At 27.3% G+C, this 25,993-nt stretch overlaps 3 protein-coding genes across 8 annotated transcripts in view; 1 reads left to right on the top strand and 2 right to left on the bottom strand.

Moving 5' to 3' along the window:
• Window positions 1-3,148: 3,148 nt before the first annotated feature.
• LOC114124540 (syntaxin-8) lies at window positions 3,149-5,681 on the bottom strand. 3 transcript variants are annotated; one of them, XM_027987824.2, is made up of 8 exons: window positions 5,531-5,681; window positions 5,200-5,329; window positions 4,763-4,957; window positions 4,599-4,685; window positions 3,775-3,953; window positions 3,592-3,684; window positions 3,431-3,532; window positions 3,149-3,371 (listed from the first exon to the last, which is right to left on the bottom strand). In XM_027987824.2, the coding sequence occupies exons 2-8, from the start codon at window positions 5,229-5,231 to the stop codon at window positions 3,313-3,315; spliced, it is 747 nt and encodes a 248-aa protein (XP_027843625.1). In that variant the 5' UTR covers window positions 5,232-5,329; window positions 5,531-5,681; the 3' UTR covers window positions 3,149-3,312. The 3 variants fall into 3 exon arrangements, with proteins under 3 accessions (XP_027843625.1, XP_027843626.1, XP_050059181.1); XM_027987825.2 differs by having other exon boundaries at window positions 5,200-5,429; window positions 5,531-5,629; XM_050203224.1 differs by having other exon boundaries at window positions 5,408-5,554.
• A 151-nt stretch (window positions 5,682-5,832) lies between these two features.
• LOC114124538 (transmembrane protein 184B) lies at window positions 5,833-19,305 on the top strand. 2 transcript variants are annotated; one of them, XM_050203223.1, is made up of 9 exons: window positions 5,833-6,385; window positions 10,604-10,763; window positions 15,294-15,459; window positions 15,560-15,650; window positions 16,528-16,695; window positions 16,762-16,931; window positions 17,003-17,256; window positions 17,365-17,449; window positions 19,037-19,305. In XM_050203223.1, exons 2-9 carry the CDS (start codon window positions 10,605-10,607, stop codon window positions 19,165-19,167), a joined length of 1,224 nt encoding a protein of 407 aa, XP_050059180.1. In that variant the 5' UTR covers window positions 5,833-6,385; window position 10,604; the 3' UTR covers window positions 19,168-19,305. The 2 variants fall into 2 exon arrangements, with proteins under 2 accessions (XP_050059180.1, XP_027843624.2); XM_027987823.2 differs by lacking the exon at window positions 19,037-19,305 and adding an exon at window positions 17,925-18,793.
• A 3,271-nt stretch (window positions 19,306-22,576) lies between these two features.
• The window catches only part of LOC114124572 (BTB/POZ domain-containing protein 2-like), a 44,311-nt gene continuing 40,894 nt past the window's right edge, over window positions 22,577-25,993 (bottom strand). For all 3 annotated transcript variants that reach the window (XM_050203009.1, XM_050203007.1, XM_050203008.1), the window contains one exon: window positions 22,577-25,869. In XM_050203009.1, coding sequence (XP_050058966.1) covers window positions 25,285-25,869 — 585 coding nt within the window. In that variant the 3' untranslated portion in view covers window positions 22,577-25,284. The remainder of the gene's footprint in view (window positions 25,870-25,993) is intronic.

Raw genomic sequence — 25,993 nt, 5'->3', positions numbered from 1 at the left:
TTAAACGAACGATCGGGGCCTGTATATTTGGTACCAAGAATCGTAAAAAGTTTAATGATTTATAAATATAAATATTTATATATTTATATATTATACACCTACAATCTATACGTGGTTTGGTTGTTAACGAATTATTGAAACCATCGTTAAGGTTTAACGAACGCGTGTTTAAGGGGATGAATCATCATCTCTGCAAATAGTAGATATTTTATCTTAGTTTTTTATAATTAATTTGTCTATAACTGAACTATCGTTGAATATTACATTACTATGAACAAAAATGTATATGAATGATAGGTACATAGGTATTATTAGAGTATTAGCAAATAATATGTTAAATAGTGACATTTGTAACATTTTATTGTCCTAGTGTGTGGTTAAAATTGTTTATTTACAACCTCTTAAGAATACATTGTACCCACACGTGTGGTATCCGTCTAATGAACAATAGTAAATTGTACAGTCATAATAATCCATTTTACTTTTTTGTTTTGAATACTAAAAGATTTTAACATCTTATCTACTCGTAATTTAAATAATATAAAATATTATTTAGGGCCTCAGTGGCCTCAACAAAGGTTTTTTTTTTTGTAACTTTAATTTTAAAATACCTATTTATGCTTTTACTCCCCCCTACCTCCCTCTACAAATGGTTCTAGGGATACTCCTATCGCTTTTTATCATATATGGTGTATAATATGCAAACTTAACTCACTTGATACTGATATATAATTCATAAACCAAAATTAAATTTTAGGATTAAAATTAATGCTAGGGTATCTTTTTTATTTTGTTATTAGTTAAGACGTCTACAATTAAACTTTAAGTATACTTATCCAATTGATCACGTTGTCGAAGGCAGTCAAGTGTTATGTGGAAAATGCACTGTGATGAGTGACCACACAGTCACGATCTGAACGTTCTCACTTTTTCTATTTATGGAGCATCTCTCTGGAGCAACCATGTCCTTTACGTAGTCGGTTATGTTATAGGTTAGTGTTAGCTATCGTTTAAAGATCGGGATATCCAAGTTCTTAATTAGGCTGCAAAACTAAACTATGCTAGAATTCTACCACATTAGTTTCCGATCAACTATTCCGTCATAAAGATTTTCAACGAGTCTGGTCGTAGATTAATACGCAGGTTTTATAGATTTAAATCTAAGATTCTGGTTACTTGACGTGTCTTAGTGAAGTAGAAGGGATGTGTAATGCGTTTGATAATTATTTTGACCGCTCTTTACATATACAGTTTTTTACGTGAAATATATATGTAACATGTTGTAAAGAACCGGAAGCCATTCTGTCGGCGTTGATTTGACAGTACCAGAGATAAAACGCATAAATTCATGAAGTTGAACATCGATCAATGCTACAATGCAAACTATTTAACCATACCGGAGAGGAATGCTCAGCGGGAAAGTAGACTAACGGTAAGATTGACGTATGGTAAATCTCTTATCGTTAACAAGAGGTGACCAAAACCAGAATTATTATATGATTCTTCGTCAGAGCACTATGATAGTTTATTTAAGTCTAGATGAATCACTTGTGGAAACAGCACCCGCTCGCAAACGAGCGCTGAATGTGTTTAATAACTTATAATTATACATCGTTTACAAAATTCATTTTAGAGTCCTATTCAAAGAATAGAATCCTTGTTAGGTCCGCCCGTTCTTACAATTCGTTACCGTGGTTACCAAAATCAATATTAATTATTAATTAATTTCTCATACGGTATGCATTACATTATCGATAAACGATGTCAAAATAATATTCGATAGATGGCATAATCAAACATTATGGTTTACTTTCGGCAATTATTTTTAATTTTTATCAAGCGTGACTATTGCAGTTTAACATTATAGCTTATAAATTATACTATTTAGTATAATATGGTAAGATATACATGCATCCTAATTATTTATTATTCAATATATTCGTATAGTTATACCTAATTTCCATTCATAATAATTAATGTATATAATATAGAAACAAACAAATCTAACATTAACGAATAAAGAGTGTTTTCCCCTAGTTTTTATCCAATTACAATTCAATATTATGTAACGATAATCCCACGGCGTTGTAGATAGGCTACCAAATGTACAGATAAGTAGTAACAGATTAACACACCAACGTACTCTTAAGATACACGAGGTGGATGTATTTTTGTACAATAATTGTATTTTAAATATACGTTGACACCAAGTCTGTAAACTATGATATTATTACACTAATAGAATAATATAGTCTATAGAGTATAGACCATATTAGGTTAGTTAAAAGTTTATAACTGATTATTTTATAAAAATATTAATGTTGTATCAATAAAATATAATGTAAGACGTATGTATAACAATTACAGAAGGAATGTTGTTATTTAAAAACAACTTTTTAGTAATTTATTAATTATTTATGATTCACCAATAGTCTTTGTTTTAATTACTTTTAGGCATTAATGATCAATTGTTATTGTTATAAAAACTATAATACATATTTTAAATGTTTAGATATTAATACAATCATTACGGAGACTCAATAATGCTTACAAGATTAATTTTATTGTAATTCAAAAATATTAATTGCCGAGACATGAAACATTTACATACATTACTATATTTTACTATACAAAACAACATTTTCGAAATGTTTAAATAAATTTAAAGCTATTTAGGTTTACGAACCTTCAACTTAGATTGGTATTGTTTCAAAAGTTAATTTCAATAATATAATAATATACTATAATATAGTATAAATATATACTATTATAATAATGAACGATATAATAAATGCAATGTTTTTGTCTTTTTTTAAATTATTTAACCTATACTTATGTAATACATAAACAAAAAACAAAACAATATAAGATACGAATAATATGAGTGTATAACTAAAAATATATTGATATTAATTTATACTTCAAAACTAAACATCATTGTTAAAATAGAACCAAATTATTTAATTTGGAAAATGTTTGCATTTTTTAATTGGATTTATTATGAGTTGTAATTGTAATTAACTATTGAACTTAAAACTATAAATACCCAAATTAAAACTCATTTGCCATCATTTTATTAAATTTAAAATGTTGAAGAAACTGGAAAGTGATAAAAGATATTATATTAGATAATGTAAATATAATAGACTTATTAAGTATAAAAAAAATTTTAATTACTTTATTTATTTTTACAAAATATCCAATTATTAACAATTATAATAAAATATTTGATTATCAATAAATATTAAAAAGTATAGAAAAATAATTTTAACAAAATTATTGCAAGTAAAATTTGAATATTTTAACCAGATATCACGAGAAAGCAACAACAACATTTGCAATCAATAGAAGAATAATTATCACCCAAAGTCCTGTAAATAATATAAAATTGTTACTAATATTTTACATATTATAAACATCAATGATATACCTCGAGTTGAATCTTTTTTTAATATCTGAACTACTTCCTTAGTCTCATTTTCAATTCCAGCAGTTGTTTTGTCCATCTTTACCAATAGGTCATCAACTAGTTCTATAATACAATTTTATAAGACTTATAGTCAATCACAACAAATTGTATTTTATACTAACCATTTTGAAGATCGACTTCACTGCTTATGGTAATAGCAATATTTTTCTGTCTTGATACAATTGATGCCAATTCATTTAATCCATCATCTTGTTCTGTATAATTTTGAGCATATAATGTATGTTATAATTCATAATCTTATGTAAAGGCCTAAGATTAAAATCTTAATACACTATAATTTTTACCTTTGAGCAAATACTGTTGCTGCTGTTTAAGTGTTTTTTCATTAAGTAATGGTTGTTTATCGTCATTATAGTCATCATCATCACTGTCCAGCCACCCAGTAGTTGGCATTTCAGTTTTTTTGACCATACTAGTACTTGGTCTCATCAACTCCTGACGTTCGAGAGAATAACTATTATTTCTAAAAATAATACCATAACATAACATTTTAAATGATTTATAATTTATATACACATTGATATACAGATTATTCTCACCCTTTTTTCCTTTAATAATGAACTTTTTCAAATTCTAATTTTGGGAAATTCTTAATATACTTAAAGATCATAATTTTAAAATATTAAAAACATTAGTACTACTTAAGGAATGTCTTGTACTTCTATTTTTCAAAAAAGAACCCCTTATGTACTGTTATATATTAAGTGGATGATTAAAAAAATAAAATTGATGTACATAAATATAAGATTTTAGTGACCAGTTCGTCAATTATTATTAAAATGTTTATAATAAGAATTATAAGCATTAAAATGGATTTACAAAAATATAAATTAGATGTATTTTAATATTTAATCTAATATTTATTATACTAACACCATTTTTATAAATTAAAAATATTGATTATTGATAAATTTATATTAATTATTAAAATTTTACAATATTTTTCAAACTAGCTACTAATTCGAATTCTGATTTTGATATGTCAACATTTTTAGAAAAAAAATATCTGCCAAATAATTTACAGTAGAAAATGAGGGTACTTGGATTATAAATTAATAATTATTGTAAAAATCATTTCACAACATGGCAGTTTAAAAAAATATATTACCGATTTTGAAAACGTTGATTTAATATAATATTTCTGCTTTGGAGTAGCTCAATCATACGTTGACGTCGTTCCTCTTCATCTAGTGTACTATGTTAAATAATTCAGGAAAAATTAATGGGATATTATAAAATCACTTAAAATTGTATTTTCATAGCAAAGGATACACGGCTTTAGATGTTGCAAGTCCTCTAAGTTTATAAGACAACTGTTGGACTTCATCAGTAAACTGTTTTAGCCTAAGCCGCACTTGTGATGAATACAAAACATATTTTTCAGAAGACTTATGTTCTAATTCTCTGACATTTAATAATCCTTCAATTTCTCTATATAGTTTCTCACATGACTCATGTTCGATCAACCTGAAAATATATAATTTTTTTTCTGAATAACAAGAACGAACAATTTTTACAAAGATAACTTGGAATATGGTTACAATTATTAATTAAAATTGTATCAAAGCTTAGTTTAACTCCTAAATAAATATTTATTGCATATGCCTACTATGGTTGTTGTTCATAACTAGATAATATTCAATTTGTTATTAGACACTTGTATACAAATATACAATAATAAAAGTGGCACATTTTTCTCTTTGACTTACCACGGATCGTTGTCGTTGAATACAAGAGCCATAACTGTGTTAAGCGTCTCAAACGGTCATCGCAAGACACACTGAAGACTGTGGACTACGGCAGGTTCTCCCGGAATCGTTTGCTCTCGTTCACCGGTATCTATTTGGACCGTTTAAGATATGTTTAAATGTTAAATTATTAAATGGTAGTTCGTTTAGTAATTCGGAACAATTGTACCATAGAGAATTATTGGCAATATCTAACAAAAAACCTTAAATTAAATATACTATATATTTTAATCTTTTAATCCATGCAAAAATTTAGTTTTCTGTACAGTAAATAGTAAATAATCTGTATTACTTTTCAGTCTGTCGCACGCTCATATCGTATACTGGAAGTCTGCAATAGTGCAGATCGCAATGTTTGGATTACGCACGCAACTACCATAAGCTCAAGGTTTATAGATAATACAATAACACTGATAAGACATGTTTCTCGACGTTATCACGGCTGGCGAGAGGCCCGTGATAAGAATCGGCTGTTTTGGTCCCGCGATTGGCCCCCCGTCGTCATCTGTTGCCACTATTTTTTTTATAACACCACCGACTATATAACGCCGCTGCCGACGACGACGTCACGACGATCCACTTCTCCTCCCACTGCTCCGGCAGACCACAGTCTGCAGTTGTTCTACTCCTCCACGATCCTCGTGAGTCGTGATCGGCGCGCGCGCTGGCCGGATCAATTATCGTCGTCGCGTATTAAACTTTTTCCCTACCAGCCCACCACCGCCGCGATCGTCGTCAGTTCTCTGTTCTACCTTCTGCTCTTCGCACCTAACGTCCGGCCGCTTCGTCGGCGTGCACCGTCCGCGGCGCTTATTAAGAAGTACATTCACTTTTCGCGCCGCCGACGCATACCCATACAAACCGACACGTCGGTCGACTTTCGACGCGTTTCCCCCCGGGTCATGCGAACGGCGTTCAAAGAGACTAGGAAAAAAAATGTCCGATTCTAGCCAACAATATGTCGGTGAACACTTCGGTCCATTAAAGTTCCGCAGCTTCCGCCATGCTTCTGCTTGGTAGACGCGAAATGGGACAATAGCTGTGCTACCACTGGGTGAACGCTTGCTGATACCGACCCACAGAGGACGCCAACGATTCCTCCGAATCTCTCGTCATCACACTACAGCTAAAACTACACGTGCAGCAGGTAAGTGAAATCCAAAATGTCTTGGCAGTTTGTCTTGATAGCGATGATGTACCTATTCTGGTTCTTTTGGTTAGTATTAACGAGCATCTTATTGGAGTGACCACAATTTGGTCGGCTTTTGACTTCCTTCTATTAGGTACCATCGACTCATTTATCATCAAAACAAAAATATTCTCACTGTTTTGTGTTTGACTCTTTCTTTGTATTTAATGAGTAGCAGTAGTTGTACCAAACGTAACAATACTGCATTTACTAATCACGGATCACGACCATCCATGAGTTCTGATTGAGGCTTATAATATAATTATTGTTTTATACATACATGATTTAATTTCCTAAACTATAATAGGTATTAAATCTATGTTTACTAGGTAATTGTAAACCAAAAAAAATGTATAAAGGACAATTAATAACAATTTTCATTTTAATTTAATACTAACAGTAAGTATATAAATAACAGATTATTAACATCTAATTACCTATAATATTTCAACTTATGATATTGTTAGAATGAGGTATGTGACAGTTTAAATTATTTTCTTTATCTTTTAGGTAAGTGACCAGGTGAGATAATGAAAAACAATTTTTACTTTGATAATAAATGAATAGGTACTTAGTCATGAGCTCAAATATTGTATAGGAAACTGATTTAAATTATTTATTCGTTATTTTATTTTACTATAAGTGGTTATGAAATTAAAAATGTTTTTCATATCACAGTAAAAAATATTTTATGGAATTATCAGTAATAAATTTAACTAAATTTGATACCTTTTCTAAAAACAAATATTATATATTATTTTTTTTAATAATAGTAATGTTATTAAATGTTATGTAATAGTAACAGATAGTGTTTTTAATTTATAATTATATAACATTCAAAACCAAACTTAATTTCTTCCACTTTCCTCTAAATATTCAAAACTATTATTCAATAACTAACAATTTTCAAATGTTAATTTTTTAGAAATGTTATTTTTGGTATTCTACCAAGTAATTATTATGGAATAAATACTGCATCTGTTAGTTTTTTTTAATGTCAGAAAATATAAATATATTCAGGTACCTATTAAAATTATTGTTTTGCTCTAACAATAAAAATACTAAAAAAAGTACGTACCTAAATTAATAATAATAATTTATATATTATTAAACAAACATTAAATTATTTTTTTTTTTTTTTATCTAGACCAATTTTATAAATTAACAGCTGTCTTTATTTAACTAGTGTTTTAATAAATAATAATAGGTACTTAAATCAATTTATTTGATGCATTTTAAATTGCTCATTACAAAATTATATTGCATGATTATAAAAAATGTGGGGTATCTACAGATGTATATAGAAAATTAACTATAAAACAAAACACTATATTATCAGTATATTACAGTTTATTATAGTCTCATTATATACATGTAGGTTAGGTTGTATGTTTGTCAATTTTACATGCGAGTTACTTTTAATATTTAAAATTTAAATGCACCTAGGTAGGTAATCTTGATTATAAATTAAGAGGTTTTAATTTTGTTCTTTTATAATAATTTGATTAAAACAATAAATCAAATTATGACATTACAACATTTTTCTAATTTAAAAACGTATTAACTAACATTTTTTATTATTTTATCTATAGACATCGATATGAAGCTAAATATTTTTAACACCATCGATTTAAAAAAAATATCCATTCAGTAGGTACCTACCTACATAACTGTTAATTAAAGTATAATATATATATTTATTGTGTATCTAAGTACTTTACAGGTTTTATCTTAATTTCTAGAAAAAAAAATATCTACCTATCTTTCTAATTCTATATAATATATTTTGATTAGTTTGTGTCCATATTTTCTACAGCCATCTTTGCAAATCCAACCACTGAACTATATGTGATATAGAATTTTATCTGAATATTTTGTCCAAAAACATAATAGGTATTAATAAAAAACAAATAATAATCTACAAAGCTAACAATTCTGGAAAATTAGTAGCTGTTAAATTTATTTATTTATTATTACATAAAATTAATTACATAATATTTTGTTCATTAAAATTATTAATTATTGTGATTTGTGATTTATTTTTAAAAGAATATAATAATCATAATAATTTATTTGTAACGTCAACTATATTATGCTTCAAATAGGTTATCGATACAGGTTGTTGTACCTATTCTTGTTACATTTAAATTAAACTTATACCTACTAAAAATAATAGCACCTACATTGATCTAGAAAATATCTAATACGATCTATTATTAAAAAACATGAAAATAATGTTGGGTACACTACTGTGATACTTATCTTTTTTTAAGAAGTAAATTGTTTTAAACAAAAACAGTATGAATTATTTTTAAATATAGACATATCTTTTAAAATAAAAAAAAATATATCAAAATACTAGGTATCTACCTATAATATTATCTTGTATATATTTGGTGTAATTGCAAATTGGTCAATTTAGTATTTACTCTAATAATTTTCAGACTGATTATGTGGAATATGAGTAATTTTGATATATTGTTGTTAGATATATTGTATCTTGTTATTATACTTGATATACATAGTATTAAGGGTAGTATTATCTTTATCTTTATCATAGTTTAAGTTGAAGATCAAGTTATAAATGATAGTAATAAACTTAAAGTTGATCGATAAATTCAATATTATAATGTATAGTAAGTACCTAATGTTTAGACACTATAAAAATCCATAAAAAATTCAAAATCAGACCTATTACCTATTCTAAGTATTAATTTATCTTATTACAATAAAACTCATTGATTGCCATCTTTATTTAACAGTATAGGTTAAATATTATAAGTAGTTAAGTATTATTTAAAATATGATAACTATATTTTTGATACCAACAAATGTTATGGGAAAAATAACTTTATATGTTTATACAGTTAACACTGTAAATAACAGTTAAGATATAAGTATTGAAAATAAAAATTTTAAATTATTTATAGCAGCCTATAGAATTATCTTATTAAACTTTTATAATAAAAACATTTTAAAATGTGTAATTTTACTTATATCTAACCAAAAATACCTAATTACAGCGACAAAAAATCAAGCTGTCAGATCTTTACAAAAATAAATTAAATCTTAGTGGTGCACTCGCAGATAAATTCAGAAAAGAGAAACCTCAACAAAAGTACCGTTTTAAAATTAAACCAATATTAATGATGAAAAAAAAATTATAAATATTGTGAACTTTAGTTAAGTCAATAATTATTATTTAGGCATCAAAAATGAATTTTGTGCACTTTTAATCTAAAACATATGTTACCTAGTTTAAATCAGAGTTTAAATTGTATGTGCTACAATCTAAAAATATTCTATTAGGTACCTAAATAAAAAATAATTTTAAAAAACAAAACAAATGTTTTAATTATTGACTTGCTTATTTATTATATTAGTATTGTTTTTCAAGTATATTTAATCTTTTAAAAGTATTAAAATATAATTTAAAAAAATTTAAAGATTAACAAATATACTTCTGTTTCATCTAAATTATTATATTTAATCGTAAATATAAATAAAAAAATGTATGAAAGTATGAAATTAAATGTGTTGTTAACGAGGTTGTTAATATTTGTAAATTAAAATTATTTTTTTTTTTTTTAAATCCAACAATAATAAATTTATATTTATTCATATTATGAGTAGAAATTTGATACAATGTTCATTATATACAGAAATTCAATAGCTTGAACATAATTATATTATAATGTATTATTTTGTCAAAGAGTATCAACAATTACATTTTGAATAAAAACTAATTCCATGCTTCCTCTGGTTTTATAAAATGCCTGTTTAAAATATTATATTGTTTTAATTTTAATATACATGCACCATATTTATTGATTACTTACCTATAGGTTGTGTGTTATCTGTAGTTATAAGAGCAATTCAAAATTATATTATTAACAAAAACAATTTTTTTTTTTAAATAACCATCAAATGTCAACTTTTTCCACACACTAGGTACAAAACTAAAGCACAAGTAGCTGTTTCTTAAGTTACTTGATCACTATAGGAACACTCTGAATGACAATATAAATTTTAAAAGTTGAAAAAAACTCATTTTTTTTAATGAGACCAAGCATAATTTATTAAAATCCATGAAATGGTTTATAAAGCCTAAAATATATTAATGATAAAAAAATGTATATTTTCAATTTATACTAATTAATGTTTATTTTTGATTAGGATGGCAGCTAGTAATAATACAGACCCAACAACTGAAACTATAGAAGTTATCACGCAACGGGCTATGACACAATCAAATCCAATATTTTTACAAACTACTGCTGCCCAAGTGATCGCTGGACTATTTGTTTGGACAGCAGTATTTGTTACATGCCAACAGGTAAAATATATCCTTTATTATATGTTTTAAAAAATCATTTATTTTATATATATATACTTAAATCTTATAAATTGTCATATTATTTTTGTCTTTTTTTGATACCTATTCAATATTTTAACAATAATTTTTTTTCCATTTGTTATTATTATTGACACTGAAATTTTTTAGAATATTGCATAATTATTCCTTATAACTCTATTAGTCAAGTATTTGTCAATTTAATTTATACTTATATATTTCAAAATGTTTTAATATTATCACTATTTCCTGTTTATAAAATGAGATTATCAGGAATTCTTATTTCTTTACATTTCATAGAAAGACCTTTAAAGATAATTCTTTGTTAGCTAATTATGACAGAGGAAAAATATAAGTTATCACAATCATATTGGATAAATTTAAATATTAAATTTCTAACTGTAATAAAACTCATTTCATCAAATACAAATAATTTTTTTTGTTAAATTTAATTATTAATCATTATTTATAAATTATTTTTATTTGTAACAGTATGATTTAAATATTTTAAAATAATAGTTGGTACATAATTTATAACTATAATTTCATCTAAAATATTTTTGTTGTGATGTCTAGCATTGATTAAATTATTGTTACTCCCAACTTAATGGGAAAATTTAAAAAGAAGGGGATTTAAGAGTATTAAAAAAGTGTAAAGTGTTGAGTTCCCAGTTTAATCTTAAAAAGGTCATTGATGTTTTTTTTAAATTGATGGAGGATTTTTGAAGATCCATAATCAGGATATATAAAAAAAAAAAGGTTGGGAAACACTGCTATAGACTATATTTTAATATCGTCAAAGTACATAATAATAATAATGGCGTGTCTAATGTAGTAATGATCCAAGGTTTTGGTACTGTCAAGGTGAATTGTGGCTACATCCAAATGTATTTTCTATTTATTTCCTTTGTGGTATTTTTCATAAAATATGATTTTGTTTTTAATGATACTGAAACCACGTCATATGTAATATGTTCCCCTTATTTAAATAATGTTATTTTTTATATACTTTTACCCACCTCATATGATTAAGTAGTTCATTACAATTGATTGTGTTAAGATAATTCAAAACACGATTTGTATACAACTATGGAACTGTTATACAGTTACTTTATCTACATAGTACTGGTATCCAATGATTAGTTCTGGGAAAGAAAACCTAAAGTACAGTTATTGCAACAAAATTGGTGACAATAAAAAAAAAAAATGAACAACGTTTAAACAAGTATTACAATAATTATTAATAATTTTATGGTAATTATTATATGTCTTAAGAATAACATTATTATAGATAATTGTTGTTGACACAACTAATAACTACAAAAACTACGATTTATATTAACAAATTAATAATTATAATTTTTTATTAAATTATAATTTGTATTATAGAATACTTAGAATAATAGAGATAAAGAAAGATAAATATAACATACATAACAATTTTATTTAGTCTAATATTTTAATTTTGTTTTAGAACAAATATAAAGGTTATTTTTTAAATATATTTACTATCTAATAACTATATTTTATATAAACATAATAATAGGTATACTAAAATATTTAAAACCATGTATTATATATCACATAGTTCATACATATTACACTTATACTACCTACTTATTATAAATTTTAAAAATAAACAATTTTTAAATTAGCCTCAATGAAAATGTATGTTATAGTCTATAGATTTAAAATATGAATAATATAATTATTATTTTAACCCTTTGAGGCATTTACTTATTCATTTTTAGAATACTAATATTACAAACAAATTAGATATGTACCTAAATACAATATATACATTTATATACCTATAATTCATTGGTGTTTAAATATTTCAAAACATCTATTTTTGTTGTTTGAATTAAAATTAAATTTTGAAAGTATGTATCATTTTACAAATAGATTAAATAGGTACTTACTACAATAATAGTTTTAATTAGTTATTAATGCATTTTTCTTATTCAGTTTTAATATAAATTTTCATTTTCTTATTTAGTAATATTTAAAATCTTTAATATGTATTTGACATATTATCATAATTATTAATTGTTTCACTTCCTAAGATTGATCAAAAATAATATTTCTTATTTATAATTTTATTATTTTAAGTTATTCTTAAATTAATCACTCATGCAGATATTTGGAACAGTTAAATATATTAACAGTAATATTCATTTATCATTATTAATTTTAAACATTAGTACGTTTAACTCTATTAGCGGTTTAAATTTACTACTTTTGTAATTGGTGCGGAGTTATGTTAAACAATAAGTATCATAAACACAAATAAACCACAATTGATAGAAAATAAGTATTTCGCTGCGCCTGCGTCGTGTTCACCAAACTAATTATTTTGTTGTAAAATCGTGATCGAGAATATCTTCATATTATTCTATTTCTATGTTCTTTACTTGTATAACTACTGCTAGCTGTTTCGCTTTGATTTTGTTTCGTTTCGGCATTTGTTGCAAAAATGGTAAAAAAGTCCGTCAATTGCAAGCGTATTAATTAAATATTGTTTTTTATTACCCATTGGCTGTTATACGATTAATTGTATTAATATAAAAAATAATCAAATTTTAATTTCAATTTATTTATCTTTTACTGCAATACTGCAATATTTTTAAATAATATTTATAAAGGCATTTTTTAGTTTCTTTTCGTGTAATTGAATTATTGTAAAAATATTATCACGATTATAAAGCTACTGAAAAATAATATTACATCCAAAATATTTTTTTATGTTTTATAAAAATGGTATCGTTTATAATTTATGATATAATAATATATTATGATCTTTACAAAATGATAACGAATAAATTCTTCAAGTTGCACTCATAAATATTGCTTTTTTTCATTTTTACAATAGGTTTTCCTACAATTTATAACAAATTTTCGTAAAATAATTTTAGCTACTATGTTCTATGTATTATACTGAGACAATAAAACTTGGTGGTTGTCCTCTTCACAAATTGCCCGTGTATGACTCGTTCCGGGCAATGCACACTATAATCCTCAAATGAAAACGACATTACTATTGGTATTTTAAAGACATTTCTATATTGCCTATGTCATACTAGTTATTATATCTAACAAAATAGATTTAATAGAGTACACAAAGACCAATGAACTTCGTGATTCCCTATTATAAAATACGTGTTAAATATAGATGCAATACTATAGTAGCTTAATAACTGCTTAAACTTGTAAATGACCCACATAATTATATTGCAAATTATATTCCACACATTGCTATGTTAACAAAACAAAAAAAAAAACAATTATAACTGTTGCTTGAATAGCGAATTTTCATAAACTTCAATACTGATCACTAAGCAAAATAAATTAGCATAAGATAATAGGGGTCATTGCCTAATTAAGTTTTAACTAACCGTTACAATTTATTTTAAATTTATATTAGTATTATTTTAAGCTATTTAATTAATATTTTTGAATTAATAAACAAAAAATTGAAAAACGGTATATGATTATTTTCATTTAGTTATTGCGAGAGATGTGTATCAATACGGACCAATACTTTTATTATAATGGTTTTTTATAGTCGACGACATTTTAGTAATAAAATAGATGAGATTATTGGCTATATTATTAGGTACTTGTTAGTAATTTGTCAATACATTTCTATCGTTCTGTTTATAGACATCCCACTCGAAAATGTCCGATAAGATTATTATTTTATAATAATTAAATATAAAAATATTACACAGTTTATATTATAATAAATTTATTATTATTATATGCATCTAACGCATTATAGCCCAGTAAAACGACGTTTCGACATAGCTAGGTACTTATTACGCTTCTTACACGTATATCTAATGTACGTTCCATGAAAATGTTTTATATTAGCAGGTCATTACTAAATAGTGTGTTGTGTATGAAATAATTAAAATGATTAATATCTATACATTAAGTGCACTTAATACAAACTATCTGTATTTATATGGTTCGTGACGATGTCCATTGCCCACAGTAATATTTATTGCAGTGATTTAGAAATTATGGATATTCTCTAGAGAGAAGAAATTTTCTCATAAACAAAACTCTATCGAACAAAAAGGGTCCGTGTTCTGAAAACAACGAATAAGATATTCGATTTCTCTCTGAAACCACATTTTAAATAGTCGCCACCAGAAAACGATTTCGAATTTATTATGCGAATATCGATTTAATAAAATTTTGTTTATGCGTACCTATACTGTATTTTCAAAATAATACTAAATTATATAATTTAGAAAGTTTAAATAAAGTAACCCGTAATAAATTATTGAAAATGACAATTGTCACAATTGACATTTTTTTTGTCGCCTTGTTTTTGAGATCGATGATCCGTAACTTTTAAAATGTATATACATTGAATTTTATTTTTGTCTAAGTACAGATGTTCACGAAATGTTGATAGGTTTTAAAACTATTGACTTAGGTATACATTAATACTTATATGAGTTATAACACACAATGAAATCATTGTTATTTTTTATTTTACAGATATATTATCATCTTCGATGGAATACGAATCCAGCCGAACAACGATGGATCATCCGAATATTGTTTATTGTACCTATTTACGCACTACACTCGTGGGTCAGTTTGTTGTTTTTCAACAATGAACACTACTACGTGTACTTCTTTACAATTAGGGATTGTTACGAAGGTACTTAAATACACGTTTAACAAAACAAATAACTATTAATGTGACTTTTTCTTTTTTTTTTTCATATATGTTTTTCATTGTATTTATTTTTTCCTAACAGCTTTCGTGATATACAATTTTATGAGTTTATGTTATGAATATTTGGGCGGTGAAGGGAACATAATGAGCGAAATTCGTGGGAAACCTATTCAGTAAGTTGAATATACATATTATGCAAAATTTATTTTTATAACTTTATGTACAGAATGATCCATTTATATAGCTACACTACTTGTATAAACTCATTATTGTTTTTGGAAAAAGAGTTAATGTATTATAAAAATTAAATTCTAAATAAAATTACAAAATTAAGTAAACGTTTAGTCTACTGCTCCATTCATTTAAACTTAAAATGCTTAAAATAAAAAAATTGCATTTATAAAACCATTGCTAAATAATTTTTTTATAAAAATATTTTTATATATACTCTAAACCAGTGGTTCTCAATTTTTTCTGGACCATGACCCAAATTTTCACCTAAAAAGCTAACACGACTCATATGATTCCATTATTACAGGATCAATAAGTAGTTCTGAAAAATTAAAGTTTATTTATTACTTTATAGTTTATACTATAAATGTTATAGGTTTATAATGAAAATAATTTTACAAATATATTTTTAATAATGTGACGTACGAGTACACCATATAATTTTTATAATTTAAGTACATCCAGTATAAAATATAAATATTAAATATCTTAGAATCTATATAATTAAAAAAATCTTTAAGGCCCATCAAAAATTGACTTGCGACTCAACATTGATTGGCGACCTACATGTTAAGAAACATTGCTCGAAACATAGTTTAAATTATATAAAAAATATATTTTTAAAAAAAAATCTACTTTGAAAAATAGTACAGTCAGCTAAATGAATATAATTTAATTTGAACAATGTACTATATTATAATTTAGTATGTTGATGTATAAAAAAGTGTTAAGCTACTTTTGTATAATATATTAGGTGTCTTATATTTAACATAAATAATTAATTGCTCAGTTTTAACATTTTTTTTCTGTTTACATTAGGTCTAGCTGGCAATATGGAACATGTTGTTTGACAGGACGTACTTACACAATCGGGTTCCTAAGATTTTGCAAGCAAGCAACACTACAATTTTGTTTAGTTAAACCAGCAATGGCTTTTGTTATTATATTCCTACAATATGTTGGACATTATCATGATGGTGATTGGAGGTAATACATTTATAACTATAATTACGTGTTTAAAATATTTTAATATGATATATTGTGTTTACATAGTATGAATGGAGGCTACTTGTATGTCACGGCCATTTACAATATGTCTGTTAGCTTAGCACTTTATGGATTGTTCCTGTTTTATTTTGCTACTCGAGATCTCTTAATACCTTTCGAACCGGTCTTAAAATTTTGTACCATCAAGAGTGTAATTTTTCTATCATTCTGGCAAGGTAAAAAAATCACTGGGTACCATATTATGGTCTATTATTTATTATTTAATAACCAATATGTATTTTTTAAGGTGTATTATTGGCAGTTTTGGAAAAAGCTAAATTCATTGATCCGGTCATTGATTCTAGTGGTCAACCCACAAGTGCCGGTACAGTATCGGCAGGCTACCAAAACTTTTTAATTTGCATTGAGATGCTGTTTGCTGCATTGGCATTAAGAGCTGCATTCCCATATGAGATATATGCTAATAACTCACAAACAGGAACAGGAAATCCGACTAATTCACGTACCGTTACAATGCAAAGTATTTCTAGTAGTTTAAAGGTACACTTAAAAATATATATATATTTATATATTATATCAAACATATCTGTTGATACTGAATTGGTGGTTTGTATCCTATCAATTTTTACAAAAATTTGTTTTATTCAGGAAACAATGAATCCAAAAGATATAATGACGGATGCCATACATAATTTCCATCCACAGTACCAACAATATACACAATATAGTTCAGGTATGATATTTAATTTAACTTTTACATGGCATGTGTGTGTATTTTTATTGTTGTAATAGCTGTTTGCATTATGGAAATATTATTTAAAATTTTGAATAGTATTTATTTTTTTTTAGTTAATAATTTATTGTTATAAATTCTAATATAAACTAAATATATATTTTATCTTTTAATATATCTTTAAAAATATTTTGACTGATAAAAAGTTTATCTAAAATATCTAAATAGTCAAATAATGGTAAATATATTTCATAATTTTTAAAATACTTATACATAACATACAATATGAATATAATTAATAAATTGTATTTTTGCTAGTTACATATTAAATTGGTCTATGAATGAAAAAACATTAGGTCAGTGTTTGGTGTTTTATTCATTTATTTTATTTTATTTAAATTATTTGAGATGTTGCTATTGTTTTAATGTCTTATATATTACTTACAGAGTTAGTTTATTTTTTTTTTATTTGCAGACGTTGGTTCCTCTCGACCTTATGAAAAATTATAAGCATGGACAGGTGTTTTAGTTGAATTTTGCTCTCTGCGTTTTATTTTTAACCATTATTTTTTTATGTATTTTTTTTTTTATTTTAGTTATTATTTTTTAAATTTTATGTTCATAATCATGTTTTATTAGTTTGATACTCATGTACTCACAATTTTTCTTTTATTTCAAAAGAGGTTTGTATAATGTATATGTTTGTAGTGTGTAAACTCCTATACTGCTTGATTTACTTTATTGGGTTGATGCAATGTGATTTTGTTAAATGTATTTAATTATTATTATTATTTATGTTATGAAGTACTTAACACTATTTAAAAATGTTCTTAGTTTTGTATAATTTTTCTATTTTACTATGTTGGTAGTAACAACATGACTATGTATATTTCCATTCTCTAGATAGATTATTTTCCCCATAATTCTTACTAGTCAACATTTTTCTCTAAAATAGTAAGTATATTGTTTTGTTATATAATATACCAACAAAAACTTGCAAACAGATAATTTTTCTATGCACTAATTATTTTTAAGACATTGATTTTTAAGTTTGTGATCTGTATTTAAAAACAAACTCAAAGTTTACTTTTAAATTATTATTTTAAGTGTACCTATTAAAAGTATTTACTTAATTTAATTTTAATATCTATGTAACTTAATAGATAGGTATTTATATTAAATTACGTATTTATTTAATTAAAATATTTTTATTTTTAAATTAGCACTATATTATTACACTTGTAATAAGTGTTTGGGGAACGATCCTCGCAAACTTGTATTTTATAGTTAATTAAAATTATTTGTACAATTTATAATAAATACAGAAGTTTTCTATATTAAAAATATTTTAATTCATTCTTCCATCAATTTATTAGAATATTAGAGTGTCTTTCAAAAACTATATAAAATCATATTACCATCATAACAAATATGTTATATAATTAGTCTTCGTAAAAAACCACTGCAGGTAACTTATCAGACACATTTTAATATATTTCTTAAACATGTTTGTTTGTTTAGATGAACTATGAATATTTTTGTTACTGTTAAAATCTAAAGTTTTATATCTGGTTTTCAATATTATAGGTGGACAAAAAAACTATGGATCAAAAAGTGGAAACAACGAAACCAGTGGCAAATCAAAAACTGCAAAGAAACAAACACCCGTATATAATGAAAAGGCTATGTTATTGAGCTCTGACGAAGAAATACCTTAAATTATCTATTTATAAAAAATGTTATGCTCTGGATTTATTTCATTGCTTCAACAACATCTATATTATACAGCATATTATTTATTAAGTATCATATGGGCATATAACAAAAACATTGTGCAATATACTAGTCAAATACAACTTTAGTGCAATATTTCTTTAATACTTTCTATACAGCCAATCGGTTTCTTCTTGTTATTTCTCTGATTTTAACAAATATTGAACTCTTACGGTTTTTGCTTAAAATCAGGACATTGAATGTTAATTTGCACAACCCGTCCTTTATATTGTTTATTATATAATCGTTACTTAAATAAAGTTAATTTATCAGTGATATGATGAATGATGTTTATACATGTTAATATGTTATAACATTCAGTTGGCTCTGTAGACTATTGATCAGTAATTTTATACTTCCATATTATAATATATTATAATCGACTACAATATATTCCTGACTGTAGTTTCATAAAATTCTAGTCGTATATTGTTCTATTCATATTTTGTTTTCTAGTTTTATATTTTGTTCCAACTTTACAAAAATCACTAATAAATGTAACGTATATACTCGTATTAAAAAAAAAAAATTAATTCAAATCATTTTTACTTAATACGTATATATATTAATATACGTATAGTTATTAATTTAATTTACAATTATTAAATGTATTAATATCTAATTAACTTTGACTAAAACAGAACTATTCATTATATATTAAGATATATAAAAATACGTAATTTAAACCGTTCTACTTATATTATTCTATATGTGATTGAAATTAATATTCATATTAATTATATAATATTGTTTTTACAACTAATTTATTTCATTCTACTTGACTTAATGTGTCAAGATTTAATTTAATTTAATTTTAAAAAAAACCTTCAAAACTATTTCATACTTTATATTTATACCTAAATATATATTACATCTATAAATATAAATATTTATTATTATATGTATAATGATTAAAATATGATAATTGTACAACATATTTTATATTTTATTTTAATGAAATCAAAAATTATTATTTATAATTACTTGTGTATACAAAATATTAATACTTTGTATCTCTGATACATTAAAACATCTTTAAAGTTAAAATATACTTATTGCATTTGTTTGTAATTTTAATCTATGAGCGGTCACGTCTGAATCGAATATCTGTGTCTCTTAATCAATTTATACAAATGGCAATTGTCATTCTAATTCATCATTATATGTCATTATTTTATTATAAAAAAAAATAGGTATTCGTCTTCCTTCTGCCACACACTAAGTGCAAGTACACAATAGAACAATTAATTATTCCAGATTTTTACCAAACCACTACAACTAAAAATTACCTCATAAATATAATTCTCATACCATCTTTTGCTTTAAAAGAATTTTACCTTTAATATCTGATTGTACTTTGTACACAAAGAAATGGTTGTTAAAAATATCTAAAACTCGGGTAAGATATTATAATAATTTATTCTCAAGCGATATGAGAAGTTTTTCAGAGATGATAAAAGTTACAAGAAGTGGTACAAACTTTGATTTTGTAAAGGCCGGTTACAATTTTGTCACCTCAATTTAAAATTAGGTACCTTTACCCCCAATGTATTGGATTAACAGTAAAATAATAGTTAGTTTTTAAAGTGGTGAGCTGAATTTAATAATTAATCAACTAGATCTAACTATCTATAATGGGTACATAGGTATAAAACTATAAAATATATTATTTGTAAAGTAATAAGTTTGGATTTATAAAACCCATCAATTTGTTCATTCAAAAGTACAAGAGTTATGACGAAAAAAGACTATAGCTTCCCTGCAGAGTGGGGAACAATGTCCCCCCCCCTACGCCCGTCAAAACCATACGAGTTGGATTCAGCATAATATACGTATAAAACGTACATATAGAAAGTCGAAAACGGTTTCCTACAACGGCTACAACAGCAGCAGACAGCTGGAATAATATACTTTGTCTATTATACATATTTTATACACCGAATATTGTGCAGGTGATTTATTTTACAGGACGATTCGCTAAACATGTTCCCGCCATTTTTTCATTTAGGCAATAACGAATTTATTAAAATTCTAATTTTTGGAATATTTAAATATATTTAAAAACCACACTTAAAAATTCTTATTTTTTTTTATACTATTTAAGGATGGTCCTGTTCAGACTTCTGATTTTCAACAGAGAACCTCAATAAAATTTAAAATAACCTTGTTGCGATAATAACTAAGTAGGTACCTATAAATCATTTTTTAATTAAATAAATTGTATACTATATAGTTGAAAAATCAATAACAAAATACCCATTTTATTGAGTAGAATGCTTTTATAATTACATTTTAGAAAATTACATAACTGAAAGCTTGCTTTCATTACACCACAGAAGTACATACAGAACACACATCAATCTAATTTTACCCGGAGAAGTTTTTCGTTATTGCTGACCGAGGGGAAGACATTCCCGTCAGTCGGTAAAAGTGGAAATCGTGTTTTTTTTTTCTAAAGTTTGACAGGACTTTGTTATAGTGTTTCGAAAACGGACTCGACAAGTATAGTAGCAGCTAGGTATCAATAATGAATTATATATCATTTTAAATTTCACGGGACTCGTCAGTCTTTCGTTCTAAAGGATTTTATCGGGACAGCATTGACGTGCAGCCCCGAGAGTCCACAATAGATATGATGAGGATCAGAGATAGGCCCGTTGTCCGGGCGCTCCTGCGGCGGCTGTATATAACAATATTATTATATTGAACGTATAGTCAAAGGACGACGATAGAGAGACGCGTCGCACGATAGGTACGGGAAACGTCAAACAGCTGTACGGCCGAGAGCCGGAAAGGACACGTGTCTGAATTTGGGTCACGCGAATACGCGACGGCGGTAACGGCCCCGGGGCGGGCGAAACAAAAAAGTAAAATAAAATAATAACCGCATTATAAAAAGGGGTAGGTACCACCTACGTATAGGTGTGATGGTCGACGGCCGAGTGAAATGTAGACCGTATCATCGTCATCATCATCGTCGCCGCCACCATTGTGCACATAAAGTATAATATAATAATAATATTGTAAGTATAATATATTATGGTTTACAGATGTTCCGACGAGAGAACGGGTTGTTACGAGCGCGGCCGATCGACCGAAATGACCGACCCGAGCGCGCCACCCGAACGCTGCAGATGTGTGCGAAATTCAAAAACACACGACTCGCGAGCAGGCCTCTCGTCCGTTTACGCGTTTCGCATGATGTATGATACGTATACATTAAAAACATTTTGTCGGTTACTCGTAAACGGTTTTTTTTCCCCGATCCGACGTGTACATATACGTTAAATATTAAAACGAAAGCAAATTATTTGTAAAAAACAGAGGAGAAAAAAAACGGAAACAACACAGCGGTATAATATACACACACACACGCGTATGTATCACGTGTGTGCGATTTATATATTTTTTTTTATATATTATTCAATGTTCGTACACAAAGCGCCAATATAAATATTTAAAACTAACATATTATAATATATTATATCGTAAATGGTATTGACTAGAGCCATATATTTTATATATATAAATCGCGTGCTAAACATTTTACCCTTGATGACGACAAAAATATAAACATTTATAGTTTAATAATAATAATATTGTTACATATAGGTAATCATTAATAATTTCAACTGCCGAAAACGTCGGCAAAAACAATTAATAAAACGACGATCTACGATTAATACAATGAATTTATCGCAAATACATAATATATAGAATTTAGATGGTAAACAATTTTTTTTTTCAAATACAAACCCGAAAGTATTTAAATTATAATAATATGATACGATCATATTATAACATCGAACAAAAAAGTAAATTAAACATGTACTAATATAACGGCTTAAAAATATGGTAATATCAATAATAATAATAATAAACATTTCGGGTTAAAGGTCATCGAGGAAGCTCCGAGGGTGGTGGATAATTTAGTTTTGAAATGTAAACAGCAACAATAATACACGATCGATAGGTAAATAATATTATTATAACAGCTCGATTCATAAAAACGCAAAAAATACAAATACTTAAAAATTAAAACACTTAGACATTACTCGTGAAACAATAAAAATATCAGTTTCGTCAACACACGATTGTTGACATAAAATAATAATAATAATAATAATAAAAATCACTTTTTTCACAAAATAAAAATAAAATAGTATAAAATATATAGTTTGTCCGTATTAGCCATGTATATATGTTTATATATATATATTTGAATAGTACTTATTTAAAATATAAATATGCGAATGACGAACGTGAGACTATATCATATTATAATATTTAATATTATTTAAATACTACTATTTAATATATATATATATATATATCGTGTACCTACGTTCCCTATTCGGTATATACTTTTTTTTGTTCAAAGGATATAGTGACAATAGTAAATTCAAATAACTTTTTAGCGCGTGCGAAGCAAAAAACACAAGTGCGGGGTCTGGTGAACACGGCCAGTGAAAAAGGTGTGTGGGGCCGTGGGGGGGAAGCGGACGTGAGTTGCAGGATGAAAATGTCATCGTCGTCTCGAGCAGCATCACGATAATAATAATATTGGTAAGTTCGCGCTTAATAATGACTACTACGACATAATATTAATAATAATATATTATAGTGATAATAATATGCGTATGGATAAATTTTTATGTTCGGAAAACGAAATGCGCACTGGAAAATAGAAAATAAAAAATAAGTATTAATTATATAGTTATTGCTCCTATATAAACCGTGATGGCGGTGTTATTATATATTGTATGGCTATAAAACGTAACTGGCACGAAATGTCGTTAAAAACAAATTTTTAATCGAGCCGTCAAGAGTGCGGTTTCCTCGTGGCGCGGACGAAAACATTTTTTGACGCGTAGTATACATTATTATTATAAAATATTATTTATATTATTATGGGCTGCTGCTGCACGTGCGTACCACCGAAAACGGAGAGGCGGCGTGTGTTTGTGCGCGGGAAAAGTGCAAGGGGAACTCGAGACGGAGTAGTACATTATATATATTATATTATTATATAGATTTTAATATCATTATAACGCGTAAACATTTTGTTGTTTATTAGTTATTATACTGCAGTTGGGTCGGGGCGAAAGAAACAACGTACCTACCGTTGTCGTCTAGTTCGTAAAAAATAAAACTTAAATTTAAAAACTATATGGCACTATAATAGTACAAAAATATTACAATGTAATAGGTGTGCGTATAACCGTATAGGGACTGTGTTGAAAAACTATTTTCGTTGAGCGTGATAATAATAACAAAAAATAACTATATATTATGGTATATTGGTATATGGATTTGGATCTCGGTTACTACGAATAATTTATCGACAATAATAATATATTATGTTATAATATTATGGTGCGTTGGACATTATAATAATCGTCAACATATTGTGAGAGCGGTGTGTCTACGACAACATTATTATGAATGAGTGGGTTATACGTTTGCAAAAAAAAAAAAAAATAATAATAATAATTCGTCAGACTTTTGGTATAATACATTGTACGCGGCGTGACTTCTCCTCGTAGTATATATTATATAATATAGGCACTGCACAATATACAAAGATTAAATTATATTATATACTTAAACGGTTATATTTGTTCAAAATTAGAGAAATAAAGGTTCTAAGAAGGTTCTTACCACTCCCGTACGAGGCAGTAAATATTTTTTTTTTTATAATTTTTGTTCATACGTTATATTTTTTAATATTATTATTGTTATTATACGTATACGCGCACCGATGACGCGCGTGGGGGGGGGGAGAGACAAACTCTGGACGTATATCATAAATCATAATATTAACATTTATAATACGTTTGATCGAACGAAAAGGAAAAACAATTATTATTTTGAGATCTTTTTGTGATTTTTTTTTTCGAGTTAAGGTAAATTAAATTTATCTCTACACACTTTATGAACGTACCACACTCAAACACAATGTAACGTACGATATTAGGTCTGTTCGCGTTTAAGTGTGTGTGTGTGTACGAGTGATGGTGAGGTGGAAGTTGGGGGGGGGGGAAGGAAGAGAGCGGCCGCGTTCAACCGAAACACACGTCCAAACAGTAAATTAGACAATTGCAAAAACAGCTGTCCGCACACTTTTTCTTGTTCTTCTTGCCGCCGTTCTTCTTGTTCTTTTTGCCGCCCGTACAGCACAACGACGACCGTTTTGGCGAATTTTCGAACTCGGACGACTGACTGCTGTCGTCGCCGTCGCCGCCGCCGCCGTAGTGGCGCGGATCGCCCGCGGCGCCGCCCCTGAACGACGACGACCGCCGCTTGATGACGTACGACAGACTGCCGCCGCCGGCGCCCGCCGTCCCGTGGCTCCGTTTCGCCCGGGCCGTGGCCATGTACTCGAGCGTCTCCTTGGTCAGCCGCTGGCACGTCCACTTGGGCTGTTTGGGGTTGAGTATGTGCTTCATGAGCACCGCCGTCTCCTGGGCGTTGAGCAGGCCGCTGGGCATGGGCCCCGACAGGAACTCGTTGGCCGTCATCTGCAGGTAGCGCACCGACAGCAGCACCGTGTCGTCCAGCACCGCCCGCCGGTTGGCCACCGTCAGTTCCAAGTGCTGTTGCTTGCACTTGTGCGTGCACCACCTCTCCACCGTCGCGAACAGCACCTGCGCAAAACGAGAAGTGAGCATTATTATAATACGCGACTACGTTATAATAATATTGCGCGTGTTCATAAATTATTAATGCGTCGTGCGATTACAATATACGGCGACAACGTGAAAATACATA

This window comes from Aphis gossypii, chromosome 3 (assembly GCF_020184175.1).
Source record: "Aphis gossypii isolate Hap1 chromosome 3, ASM2018417v2, whole genome shotgun sequence".
Classification (NCBI taxonomy): Eukaryota; Metazoa; Arthropoda; class Insecta; order Hemiptera; family Aphididae; genus Aphis; species Aphis gossypii.
The sequence above is the reverse complement of the archived record's forward strand: the minus strand, read 5'-3'. Positions and strand labels throughout refer to the sequence as shown.